The 14,118-nt window shown below is 40.2% G+C and overlaps 1 protein-coding gene across 4 annotated transcripts in view; it reads left to right on the top strand.

The window, feature by feature from the left end:
• Positions 1–13,778, top strand: part of LOC124989568 (adenylate cyclase type 10-like) — a 39,257-nt gene extending 25,479 nt beyond the window's left edge. Inside the window, exons 19-31 of one of the 4 annotated variants that reach the window (XM_047559431.1) lie at positions 385–720; positions 2,706–2,772; positions 5,174–5,393; positions 5,717–5,842; positions 7,552–7,724; positions 8,215–8,371; positions 10,547–10,751; positions 10,839–10,935; positions 11,392–11,510; positions 11,754–11,871; positions 12,245–12,443; positions 12,950–13,165; positions 13,620–13,778. In XM_047559431.1, coding sequence (XP_047415387.1) covers positions 385–720; positions 2,706–2,772; positions 5,174–5,393; positions 5,717–5,842; positions 7,552–7,724; positions 8,215–8,371; positions 10,547–10,751; positions 10,839–10,935; positions 11,392–11,510; positions 11,754–11,871; positions 12,245–12,443; positions 12,950–13,156 — 2,024 coding nt within the window. In that variant the 3' untranslated portion in view covers positions 13,157–13,165; positions 13,620–13,778. The other 3 variants (XM_047559433.1, XM_047559434.1, XM_047559432.1) reach the window with 3 other exon arrangements.
• The last annotated feature ends 340 nt before the right edge of the window (positions 13,779–14,118 follow it).

Here is a 14,118-nt window from a genome sequence, read left to right as displayed (position 1 = left end):
ATGGATGATCCACAGCACATATAATCCACAAATACTTTCTCTTTGACTTTGAATTGTTTGTGCTCTGTGTTTAAAGAGAATATTTCCGATGATTTGAGATTTGTAACAATTCAAAGTAAAAATGCTCCATTTAGGAGGAACCATCAAAAAATCTTCCCACTGTATTTCAGTAAAACTAACAATTTATTCCATTTTGTACCATAATATTTAGTAGAAATAGTCGATATCACTTTCATATAGGTATAAAATTCTTTCTACAAAGACAGGCACACCAACCATGAGTTGAAAATAAAACCTTATAAAGTAGCAACAGTGTGCTTGGAAGTTTGCCATATAGAAAAATACTATAAGGGAGACTCTCACTTGAATTTTCCTAAATTTCAGATGCAGGCTCAGCATCTCCTCTCAGTCTGCAAAAAGAACCGTCCCTGCCTCAAACTGATGTTCTAGAATTTGGAATGCCTCTATTGCGGGAAGCTGCTTGGGAGCTGTGGCCCAAGGAACAACAGATTGCATTGCACCTTGAATGTGCCTGTTTTCTCCAAGATTTGGCCTGCCGCTGTGGGAGCTGCCATGGAGGGGACTTCGTCCCTTTTCATCGTTTTGCAATCTGTTCTACTAAGCGCTCTGGTGGGACCTTTAGATTCTGTACTTACAAAGATACAGGCTCAGTGCTAACACAAGTGACCACAGACAAATTGCAGCTGCCTTCTCCCCAAGGTAAACCCAGGAGGCAGAAAGAATATGTGTGGGCAGCTCTTTATCCATGCACTTGGAGCTCTTCATCAAAAAGTTAAATCAGATGATGGGAGAAAGTATGTAGGAAGGAACTATTTAACCCTGAAGTACCAGAGATTTTTTTAAAAACGTGACCTCAGAGTTCAAAGGAACCTTTTTCATATTTGTTTTTGTTAGCTATCTTGGGAAAGTTACTCGATCTGAATTAAATGGGAAAAGTAGTAATATCAACTTCATATTGTCATTTTGAGAATTGAATTGATTAAAATATGTAATGTGCAGCTTTTATTGCCAAGGACATGTTAGGTACACAGTACAATTCAGTCATTGCCTTCATTACTTTTTGATTCACTACACATATATTGAGTCCTTACATGTATCAGCTGCTACACTGGATGTTAGGGATACAATGTGAGTAAGCCTTAGCCTCTGAACTCCTGAAGCTATCAGTTTTGGGGTAATAGGTATAAATTGAGAATTTTAGTATGGTGTGGTAAAAACAATGAAAATGGCCTACACATCAGGTTTAGGGATGCCTAGTAAAAGGTGCCATTAACCCAGACTGAAGAACGTTTCAGAGAAGACACTTCCCTGAAGGAGATAATGCCAGAATTGAATCCTGAGGGATAATGGAGTTAGCTATTTGAAGAAGCCTGTATTAGTGGATAGATGTTCACCATAGCCTATTAAACCAGATCAGAGGTGATCTATCTTTGTTTTAACTTTTTCAGTTAGCTTACCTACACGACATCACATTTCTTTGTCTTGACCTATCAGAAAATTTCTTCTTTCATCAGGCTGGGATCTACCTTCTTGCAGCTCCACCTATTTTTCCTAATTGTGCCATCTTCCATGTTTGAAACCATCTGTCAAGATTCAGCCAAATCTCCTTCTGTTCTTTGTCATGAGTTGGTTTGGTTAGAGGGTGGGAGGTGGGGACTGTAGGGAAGAAGTGGTAGATTGTTCCTGGTGAAAGGCCAAAATGAGGGATTTGACCTATGACCCTAATACCTATTCTACCTATAACAGTATCATGATTCTATGAAGGTGAAACCAGTGACTTGGAGCAATTCTGTGGGCATTTGCATTTTTTTGTAGTTTCCAAAATCTGGTATTGTAAGGAAATTGTGCTTTCAAATGTATTTAGGGATTTCCTGTATGTCCTCTTTACCTTTGAGAAGTCAGTGTCAGCTTTGGACTAGACGGTTTGGTCTGTCTGTAGGAGAAATGTTTGAAACCTCCAGAGCCCAGCCAAACACTGAGTGGGGTTCCCATAACCAGGCCATACAGCCTTGATGTTGCTCAATTCCAGAGGGCACTATTCCCAGAGGCTAGAATGAGAGAGTGCCCCTGGGAATTGTGCCCCACAATAGTGCTGCCAAACCCTTTTCCTTACTTATCATTACTTCAGAGAGCCAGTCCTTTTATTTAACCCAAATTCTCCCTATAACAGTTCATTTAGACTCTATCAATCCTTTCCATGATAAAATCTCAAACATCATTCTTAATATTTGCTGTTTTTATCTGTGGATGGCAGCTGCAAAAGGTCAAATGTGGAAGATAAAAGCTAGTTAAGGTCAGCTAGTAGACTACAGCATCTTATGCTCACCATGGTTTTCTTCCATTGATGTTAGGCCCTACAATTCACTCTGATCTGGTCATCAACTTGATCCAAATGTATTTAGGGATTTCCACCATTAGAAGTATTCATCAAACCAGAATGGACACATAACTTTTTTCATTTTTTCTTTCATTTAACAAACATCTCCTTCAAGCTGGGAACTGGTTTGAGGAAATTGACAATGAGAGTTACTATGCAGATCACAAATATTTGTCACTAGGACTTTATACTGTATCATCCTAATTTTGTGTTGTAAGTTGCAGAGAAAAAGGTAGTCAGGAATTTTAAATGTCCTGTTAATCCAAACATGGATAATTAAAGATAATTGTATCTTTTCTCCCCACAGATAGTTTTCATTTCCAGGAAAAAACATTCAGAAGTCAGGAGACCTTCTCAAGTAAACAACACAGCAGGTAGATGAAGTTGCCGAGGGTGGATACACAGGGCCCAGAGTGAGAGACAGATAGCCATCAAACTGGGGGACTCACCTCACCCTCATACCAGAGGGGAGTCTGATCCCTCAGGAAGAGAATTTTTTATTTTCATTTTTTTATTGGTGCATTATAATTGTATATAATGGTGGGATTTGTTGTTTCATACTCAGACATGCACACTATATAATTCAGCCAATATCATTCACCAGTATTTCCCCTTTCCCTCTCCTCCTCCTTTCTCCTGGTCCCTTTCCTCTACTCTGCTGATCTCCCTTCAACTTTCATGAGATCCCACCATTAACTTTTTTTTCCTTTTTCCTCTGTAGCTGCAATATATGAGAGAAAACCTACGACTCTTGACCTTCTGAGTTTGGCTTATTTTGCTTAACATAATGTTCTTGAGTTCCATCTATTTTCCCACAAATGACTTATTTTTCTTTATGGCTGAATAAAACTACATTGTGTATATATACCACATTTTATTTATCCATTCATCTGTTGATGGATACCTAGGTTGGTTCTGTAGTTTAGGTATCGTGAATTGTGCTGCTATAAACATGGATATGCATGCATTGCTATGTATGATGACTTTAATTTTTTAGGATAAATAATGAGGAGTGGTATAGCTGGGATATATGTTGGTTCTATTTCTAGTCTATTGAGGAAATGCCATATTGATTTCCATAGGGATTGTACTGATTTACAGTTCCACCAACAGTGTAAAAGTGTTCCTTTTTTCTCCCGATCCTCTCCTGCATGTATTATTGTTTGTATTCTTGATGGTCGCCATTCTGACTGAGACAGAAATCTCAGTTTTTATGTTTATTTCCTAATTGCTAATGATGTTCAACATTTTTTCATATATTTATTGGCCATATGTATTTCTTCTTCTGAGAAGTATCTGTTTAGTTCATTCGTCCATTTATTAATTGGGTTATTTGGGGGGGCTGTTGAATTTTGAATTATTTACATATTCTGAATATTAATCCTCTGTCAGAAGAATAACTAGCAAAGATTTTCTCCCATTCTATAGACTCTCTATTCACATTCTTATTTCCTTTGGGATGGCATCAAATTAGAAAGGTTCTGCACAGCAAAGAATGTGAAAAGTGGGAACTCTTGTAATCAACCGCAAATTCAGGCTGACAGTTCTCTATAGGGAAATTATTTCTTAAGGGTCAGGAATAATTTTATTTAAGCTTTCAAACACTGTATAGAAAGCATATTTTTTCCAGCTATAAATCTTTTGATTATTTTTTTTGCTTCAGGTGATATGAAAATAAATGCGTGTTTCCTAACCAAGTACTGCCTGACTTTCTAATGCCTATTCCATCAATTTTAAACTGTCATTTTCACCAGCTGCTCTAGGCATAGTTTCTCATCCCCCTTATCTAACATGATACTCTACTGATTTCAAACAATCAAAAAACCTGTATTCCATATGAACCACCCCATACTGACCTGTGTCATGTATCCCTCTTTCAGTGCTGAATACCTCTACCTCCCTCAGTTTATTAGCATGTTGGCCAACCTTCAAGTCCCTCTTCAATTCCTACTGTTTTAGATTATTGTGGTTCAGGAATATCTGACCTCTTTTGACCTCAGGTTTCCTTTGTAAAGTGAATACTAGTAGTCAGAGAGATGAGCTCTAATTTGGGTTCTACCTCTCATTGACTATAATACCATAAGTCATGTAATTTCTCTGATCATTAGTTTCCTCACTAGTAAAGAGAAGCAATTTTGCCTGCCTTATAGAATTATGGATTGATGATGCTATATACAATAATATTCAAATATGCTATTACAAAATTGAAATATACTATTAGATATATTATTACTTATTGATTTATATCATTTTTGTTTTATTTAATATTTACTTTGTTAGTTTACTCTTCAGATGTGGTGTTTCCCCATTTTTATTATGAGGTACTTAGGTTGGTTTTGGGTTTTTGGAATTTTTTTCCTGTTTTTTGTTTGTTTGTTTGTTCCAATACTGGGATGGAATTCTGGGGTGCTCTACCATTAAGCTATATCCTCAGCCCTTTTTATTTTATTTTGAGACAGGGTCTTGCTAAGTTGCCCAGCCCAGCCCTGAACTTGCAGTCCTGCTGCCTCAGCCTCCTCAGGAGTTGGTATTACAGGCATGCACCACTGTGCCTGGCTGGCTTTAAATTATTTTTAATCCCTAAAAGAGCATTGCAGTTATAGCTCTGGTTCCTGACTTATAAAAACTTATAGAGCAATAGAGGAAACAGATAGACATAAAATGAATAAATTATACAGAAGCTTCCTGGGAAAAGTGGTTTTGAGACCTGGTAATGCCCCAACAAAAATGGCAACTTTGTGGCCACTCTTAGTTCTTGATCTTTTCTCCACAAAGAACAGAGGAAGAGTTCCTAGAGCAAGTGAACAAGAAGCTGGCTCAGACCAGCCCCGAGAAAGACCTGTTGACCACAAAACCCTGCCGCTGTGAGGAAGTCCTGAAATTAGTGCTCTCACCGCTCACCCAGCACTGCTTGGTTGTTGGAGAAACCAACTGTGCATTTTATTACCTGCTGGAGGCTGCTGCTGCCTCCTTGGACCTGTCAGATAATTACATGGTGAGCAAACAGCTCTTTGGCCCTTGCCCTGAGCCTTTTTACTTTGGGAATTTGAGAATGCTTACTATCAAGTCTCTAGGTGTAGAAAGTAGAAGAAAATGGGAGAGAGAGAAGCTGGAGGGATTTAGAAGACATGAAATAGGAATGTGGTAAAAAAGAGCACCAACCCACACTGGCGCTGCCCTTGACTCAGCAGGCTGGGCCCTAACTTCACCTCGAAATCCCAAACCTGATTCAAATTCAGATCTTGACCCTCATCCTAACCTTACCCCCAGCACCATCCTAATCCTAATCCAAATTCTTCCTCCCTTGTCTGTTTGAAGGCCTTCTTTTATTTAAGGAAGGCAAGCAGTCTTCTGGGTCAGCCCTCAGCATTCTCATTCTTGAAAAAGCACAAAGTGAAGATCTGTCAGTTTGAGGAGGCCACTTTCTGCAGGCTTCGGTCAGAGGTAAGAATGGGAGTAACCTTGAAGTTTTGTTTTTTTCTAAGAGTTACCCTATTTTTTAATCCCTTCATGATTCTTTTGTGTGTGATTATAAATGTAATAATGTAATAAAGAGTTGTATAAATTTTATAGAAGTATATGTTATAAAGAAAATGAAAAAGTCCCTACTAATCTCATGTCACCCCCATCATGTGTATACCAACAATACACACAATCATGTCATTTTTCAATTATATCATTTTTAATAGGATCATATTCTATATTCTCTTACCTCTGCAGCTAATTTTAATTTTCATAGTACAAATTGAACATATTTGCATATGTGTATACATATTGATGTATCAAAAAATTACAACTGCCAAGTACTCCACTGTATGACTATATCATAGTTTCTTCCTTTTTTTCATGTGCATTTATGTTGTCTCTCATTTGGGAGTTGAAAATTTCTATAGTGAATTTTCTTGTTAAATCTCTCTCTTCCCTTTCTGTAAGAGAAATTCCCAAAGGTAGAAATGCTATGGCAGAAGATATGAACAATTTTACATTTACTAAATATATTACCAAATTGCCCACTAAAAATATTATATCAATTTGAATTTTTCCCATTTCTTCATATCCTTAACAACATCAGATATTATCAGTCTTTTCTAAACTTGCTAATTCCTAGACAAGTTAGATTGTGTTTTAATGTGTACCACTAATTACAAAGGTTCTTTATTCTTATGTTCATTACTTATTTCTATTTATTTTCTGTGAATTATTCATTTATGTCTTTGCTCACTGGAGTAAATAAACTAATTTTGTGATAAACATTAAGATAATCTAGTTATGAACTTAAACCTAATATTTATGCCTTTGTAGATTAAAAAGAATACTAGAGTTTTCCAATGTTGCATTATTTTTGCTTTAACCAAGCGATCTTTGGAGCAGAGTTAAATACTTTTTCCTTTTATAAAAAGAAATTATTTTGCAGTTCTCCCAAGATTGTTCAAGAATCACATAAACTTCATTACTTTCTTGGGAGATTCAGCCTTAGAACATGAAGTTATAGGATATCCTCAAGGTAGTTTTGAAACGCAACACCTACCTCCATATCTACTCAGGTAGTATAACCTATTTAGGAAGGAGAGATACAGGATTTAGTGATCTTTCAGATGCTTTCTGGCAGCTGAGAGTATCTGAGTCTCCACCCAAATGATGATGCCATCTCAATCTAGCAGCACCACTTTCTAACTTTCAGTCTTTCTCTTCTGCCCACTGACAGATGTGTAGGAAATGAGAAAGGAAGGTGCTTTCTTCAGAATCCTGTTTCCTAACCCCTTTACTGCTTTTGGCTCTGCTGGTGCTTGTTAGTGTGACTTCTGATCAGGCTGTGCTCCAATTCAGTTCACTCTAGCACCTCAGTGATCCCAGCTACACGTCTCCAAATGAAAGAGCCAGTGTATTGCATATAAAACCTTGTCCGTAGCTGGACGTGGTAGCACACGCTTGTAATCCCAGTGACTGGGGAGGCTGAGGCAGGAGGATTGCAAGTTTGAGGCTAGTGTCTGCAACTTAGTGAGACCCTATCTCAAAATAAAAAATAGAAAGGACTTGGAGATATAACTCAGTGGTAGAACACCCCTGGGTTCACTTCCCGGTACAAAAACAAAACCTTATCCATGGTATTCTTCCCACATTTACACAACTGTTTCTTATTTTGCCAACTCCAGGTCTGTTTCAACATGGGACAGATCACCTTGGCCAAAAAATTGGCTAGGCAAGCCCTTCGACTGCTGAAAAGGAATTTCCCTTGGACCTGGATTGGTGTCTTTTTCCAAACATTTCTAGAAAAGTATTGGCATTCCTGTTTCCTGAGCCAACCTCCAAATAACCCCAGTGAGAAGTGAGAAGCCTGACCAAATTGTCCTGGTTCCCTTTAGGGCTACAGAGAATCACAGCTAAAGTAGGACCCAGCCTAGAGCTTTTCTTGTATTCATCTAAGAGTCCTATTTTTCTTGCTATCAAGTAACCTTCAAACATTAGCAAACAAGCATATAACAAAATACGTAATAGATAGCATATACATATATGCATATAGCAAATAAATATAACACTTCTAGGTCTTCCACCTTATTCCCCCAGCCAATTAAATGTGGCAAATAGAAAGTCAAAGAATAAACATTTTTAAAAAATCTTTTTCTGGACTTTTCCTGTTGTAGAGGGATGAATTAAAATGGTATATGGGGTTAGGAGCAGTGGAATTCCAGTAATATTTCTGTGTAGATCTGTAGATGGCCCCTGATGAGTAGACCTGGGTCTCTTGTGTGGAGGGAGGGTTGGGCATTGGTGAAGAATACGGGTGTGCTAACTAACTACCTCATGCTTCCCAACAGTAAGAAGAAGCTGGCAGTCCTACAGCAGCGGGTGCATTGCCTCTCTTTGCTCTGGCAGCTCTACAACCTAGAGGCCACAGCCAGTAGCCGCAGGTTTGCCTACCTGGCCACTCTCATGCAGAAAAATTCAGCTGAGGAGTTTGCAAATGAAGCCCAGGTGAGCAATTTTTGGACTTCACTGAGAAACCTCAAGTGCTAGAAAGAAAGACCCTGCCAAGTTCCTGTTTTTAGCATGGTTCCCCAATAACCCAGGCTTAAGGAGATACCACTGATCATGTGTTTGAAAAGGGCTTCTCAATTTGCAGTTTATAGATGGATTTCCATGTATGGGGTTATGTGGGATTGCCCTGAACTGAATGTAGAATTTTGTGTTATGTTCAGAAGAGCATTTGGTAGGTGGTAGGAGAGGGTAGGACCATAGCTTTCTTCAGATTTTCCATGTCCCTGATCTAAAAAGGGATTAGAACTGCTGACTTAAGGAAAAAGAAAATTATGTATATCTTCCTAATTTTAGTGTCCATCTGTTTTTCCCTTTTATTCATTTATTCAACAAATATTTGATAAAAACATTATATGTCACATACTGAACTTGGCTCCAGTGAAACATGTAGTATGTTAAAATGTCGTAATGTATATAGTTTGTTAGGTGATGATAAGTGCAATGGCTAAAAATAAAGTGGAGAGGGGGAGGCATGGAGTTCTGGGAGCAGGAGTTGCCTTTTTTGAGGGCAGGTTCTGGGGCACTTAACCACTGAGCCACATCCCCAGCCCTTTTTTGTATTTTACTTAGAGACAGGGTTTCACTCAGTTGCTTAGTGCCTCCCTTTCACTGAGGCTGACTTTGAACTCAGGATCCTCCTCAGCCTCCCAAGAGCTGCTGAGATTACAGGCCTGTACCACCACTCCTGGTGGGGTTGCCATTTTAAACTGGATAGTCAAGAGATTATCTTGCTGAGCAGGTGACATTACAGCAAATGGCTGAAGGAGGTGAGAAGCCAGGCTGTCTCGGGCAATTATACAGGCAGAGGACACAGTAAAAGCACAAGGACATCCTCTGTGTGCTAGGAACAGTGAGGAGACCAGTATGACTGGAGAGGAGGGAGAAGAAGAGAGCCAACCCGGAGATGAGATCAGAGGGACTGGGGAAAGGTAGTATGGCAGCTAATGCAGGCCTTGTAGGCCAAATACCGGGGATTTGGCTTTTACTTTAAAAGACATGGGAAGCCTTTGGTGGATTTTTGCAAAAAAAGAATGACACAGTTTACTTTTAATAAGATCATTTTAGATGCTATGCCAAGAACAAACTGAAGGGGACAAAAGAGGAAAGGAGGGAGACCATTTCAGAATCTGTTGCAGTCATCAGGTCAAGAGATGGTGATAGCTAAGATTGCTACAGCAGCAGGAGTGGGAAGAGTGGTCATTGTTAAAATAAAACCAGCAAAATTTGCTCATGGATCTCTTATGGGATGCAAAAGAGAAAAGTCAAAGAAAATTCCAAGATCTGTGTCCTGAACTTTAGAGGGATAGAGATGCTCATTTAGATGGGGAAGTCTGCAGGAGAAACAGATTCAGTGGAAGATTGGGAGCTAGACTTTGGAGATATTTAATTTCAAATGTCTGTTAGACATCCAGGTGGAGCTGTGGAGTAGACAGTTGAATATATGAGTCTGGATATCATATAGGACCTTTCTGAACTAGAAATGGAAGTATGGAAGTAGCAGTGTATAAATGCTATTTAAAGCTGTGAAACTGGATGAGAACATCAAAGGAATGGGAATAAGTATAGAAAAGAGAGGAATTCCAAGGACTGTGTTCATATAGCTCCAATATTAAAGGGCAGGGTGATAAGGGCTGGTTTAATAAAAGAAACCGAGAAGCTACCAGAGAGACAGGAAAAAAAACAAGAAAGCATATGTTCTATAAATCTCAGGAATACAGTAATTCAAGAAGAGAGCCACTAACATGTCAAATGTGTTCATAGTTGTAATAGAGATCTAAGCAGCTGTTCTGAAGAGCCATAAGGAGCAAGAATCAGAGGCTTTAAGTAGAGGGAAAAAAGAAGAGGTGTTTTAATCAGTCTTGAATTGAATAAGAAGGAGGGGCATGTAGAGAAAGTGCTTTGTTTAAAAATCGGCAGTGGGAGTAATCAAATTAGAAATGTAAGGATGAAAGGAGCGTGATTTCCTAGGTGGAATAGAAGGGTGTGGTAGAACACTAGGAATCCAGATTGAGAGAGCAGCAATGCACAAGGCAAGTAGGTCCTTAAACAGAAAAGAAGTCAAATGGAAATGTCACATGAATGGGCAAGGGGAATTTGTTTGTTGCCCTGCAGGTCGTCTCTACCTACGTGGACCTCTCCCAGTTCTCCCAGAACATGGGCGATAGGGAGAAGTGGCTGCACTGTGAACAGATAGCCATTCAGAAGAATAGCCTATGTTGGTTCTCCAGGGAGGGATTATTGGCTACAGCCCAGCTCATGCAGGCCTTGGCCTACACCAAGCTCTGCCTTGGCCATCTTGACGTCTCCATCAAGCTGGGTAATGGGATTTGGGGCTGGTGGGCCAGAGCTTTCACAGAGTGCAGGTTCACGGGAGGCCTCTCACCATACTCTTTAACCTCCTTAGGTTTTCAAGCTCATGAGATATGCAGACACCTCAAGAAACCGGCTCTGGAGAATCTAGTTCTCTCAGTTCTCTTCAGATCTGCATTTCTGAAGGAGAAGTATTAAGATCATTTTCTGTTATTTATATTCATTGTATAAGAATGGGAGAGATGTCCTCCAGAGAAGTTTGGAGTGGAAAGGGAGATGCTCTTCTGTTTCTACAGCCAGGGCTCTTTATCCTGAACCCTCAGGAAGCATTATCTTAAATGCAGGGTGTCAGGAGTGGAAATGCAGAGTGGAACTCCTCTTGGAACGAGTGGGCAAACTTTGTTACCCCCCCCCCCATTTCCCTGCAGGGAGGTAGGGGATTATAGCAGCTCAACTGCTCCAGAGGCATTTCCCCACCTCCTTTTCCTAGAACAAGGTCTGATCTCAGGCAGATGTTCTCTATATAAACAGAGCTCTGGAGAAGAGATCCTGGGAGTGTTAGGTGCTTTGACGGTTAAGAGCCCCTCCTTTCCTGCACCATCTTCCCCCACTCCCTAGCTGGTCCCAGTGGCTCTGTCTCTCGGCAGATTTGATCTGTGTGTCCATGTGCTGGAGAGTCAGTGGGCGCTCATTTCCCAGGGTCATGATATCCTTGGCCTGGCCTGCTTCTACTCTGCTTGCCTAGATCTGCTGCTGTATGGAAAAGGTAAATCTTGCCCAGGGCTCTGCTTATACGCTTGAGGGATATAGACCTCAGATGGGGCCCTAGGTTTGGAACACAAGTGATATGAACCATCCCTCAGGCATGGTCCCTTTTTCCTAAAGTCTGAGTTGTGATTTAGGGCGTGTCTGCTTTTCTGATCTTGATCCCTCTCTTGAACCACATCTTCTATACCTCACTTCCTCTGTTGACAATATATACTAGCCCGGTTACTCTCTTTGTCCACAGGATTGCTGTGTCGGCCCTTTGGCGAGTGTCTACGTTTCATTCAACACTATGGGCACAGCTGTGTTCTAACCTCTCAAAGCAACATCATGCTGGGGGTCCATTCCTCCCTGGCCATGTGGTAATGTCTCACTTAAGATCTGTGGGAAAGATTCTCCTGAACTCATTTCAGCACCTCACCCCTCCAGGCAGGATGATTCAGCATCTCAAACACTTTTAAAGACCATGCACCACCCATCCCCTATATCTTACCAAAACAGTTCTTGTCCCTTAGCAGATTTGGGTCCATAAGTCAAGGGTTTCATTTAAGAGCTAGAGCAACCCCATGGCAAGGCTGATAATCATGGTCTGTTCTTAGGTTTCCTTGCATGTAAGCTAGCCTTCATTACTTTCGAGCACCATAATTCGGACTATCTGGGAGCCTCAGAGCCTTAAAGAAGTGACAGTTTATGAAAGAGGGGATAGAGTTGAGAGTTGTGACTCTTTCCTTCTAGGTTTGCCCAGAACTCACAGTGGGACCAATTTGACCACCACTTCGCCAAGGCTTGCCGGTTGGTGAAGAGAACCAATGCCTCACTATTTGGTTCACATGGTTTTGTCCGATTCCTAGAGTGCCATGTGCTGATGTTACAGAAAGTGCCAGAGGGTGTCTTCATGCATGTTTCTCCAGAGACCCCCAGCCAAACACTTCAGGTAGCTGTGTCTCTGCCATCATTCAACTAACACCTAACTTCCTGCCACTTGCATCTCTCCACATTCTTCCCTCACTGTCTCTGCCTCCCTTTCCTCCTTGAACACTTTGTTTATCCACTTAGAAAGGTTCTATCAACATCATGTACCTTCCCAGATATTCTTCCATCTCGATTCTAGGACTTGGTTCCTTAAATTTATGTCTTCTCATGGCTACTACCTGATATCATTAAAACGTTAATATTTAGCCCTTCTCAACAGGCCTACTTGGTGACTCAGCCTGTAATTAAACACATCTTTCTATAGCCTTACCTTCTGAGTATAAAATATATTCCAAGTTGCTGTATCCCAGAACCAATTTTCCAGATTTATTTTGCCATCAGTAACTTTCCTGTCCCCCCAGCCCTGAGTGAGAATGTTAAGTGAAGACTGTTATATGTTCTGCTAAAGTGGCCTTTAGGGGAAGAGAGTGCTAATTCCAGAGCTAATGGACCTTCCATTTCTTTCAGTACTTTAAGGAGTTCTTCTCTCGATGTGTGACCTGCCCTGTCTATCACCAGTGGGTCTCTGAACTTAAGGCCTCTGTGATGAGTTGTGGAAAGAAAGAATCCATGTTCTTGACTAACACCATCAGACCTTTTGATACCAGCTTGACTAGGATTTGGATAGAGGGAGAATTCCTAAAGGAAAACAACTCTTATGAAAAAAAAATTTAGGAATACAGAGTAAGCATTTCTTACTGGAACCCTTGTGTGAGAGACACAAAGAACAGTCTCAGATTCTTAGAAGCAGTCAAAAGCTGTACCTCTAATGTAAAAAAGGACAGACAGATGTAAGGAGTTAGTCTTTGTTCCAGAGGTAAGTATAATCCTCCCCCTATTGCTGGACCCAGCCTAAAACAATTCTATTGCTATATGAGGAAATTGCTTCAACCTCTTGTTTCAGCTTCTGTAACTCTTAGTCATAGACAGTTTTTCGTTGGAGTTGGCTTAAATAACTGGGTTGTTTCTGTGGCTGGAGGTCACAAAGGGTAAAAAATATGGCCTTAAAAGTCACAGAGTAATGTATGTGAAGGTGTAGGCAAGAAAAAGAAAAGAAAGAATATAATTTCTTGCCTCGGGGCCCTGCCGATCTCCTTTTGAGCCTGGTTTGTGATACTTTTTATGTTCCTTCTTTCAGGATTTGACAGAGGGCTGATATCAATGAGAATAAGGACACAGAAGAAACTCAACAAAATATATATTAAAACAAAAGAAAAATAATCTTAAAGGACCAGGATTCTCATATTGTATATAATACAAGGAAATGCCCGACTGCAATCTGTGTCTTTGTCAAATAAAAGCCTATGTTTCTAAAGAAAGCACTGACATCTTTGTTAACTCTTAATAGTCATTAGCACAATTGCAACAGAAGGTAGAACCAGAGGTAGACTGGAGGCCTGGGGGCTTTGAGATGGACCAATTTTATCTTTTATAAGGTGGGATCCACTAGCAGTTGGGAAACTGCACCCCTAATAAAGAGGTGGCCATTACTTAAGAAAGGCCAGCAGTGGACTGCTTGGATGCTGTCTTCATTTGACACAGATTTGGTAGGGGGATTCAAAAAAGTCAAGTGATTTTTTTGAGAAGTACAGGAAGTTGTGGGAATCTATTTCCCCTTTGTGCTTTGTGATTTGGGT

This window comes from Sciurus carolinensis, chromosome 7, assembly GCF_902686445.1.
Source record: "Sciurus carolinensis chromosome 7, mSciCar1.2, whole genome shotgun sequence".
NCBI lineage: Eukaryota > Metazoa > Chordata > Mammalia > Rodentia > Sciuridae > Sciurus > Sciurus carolinensis.
The sequence above is the reverse complement of the archived record's forward strand: the minus strand, read 5'-3'. Positions and strand labels throughout refer to the sequence as shown.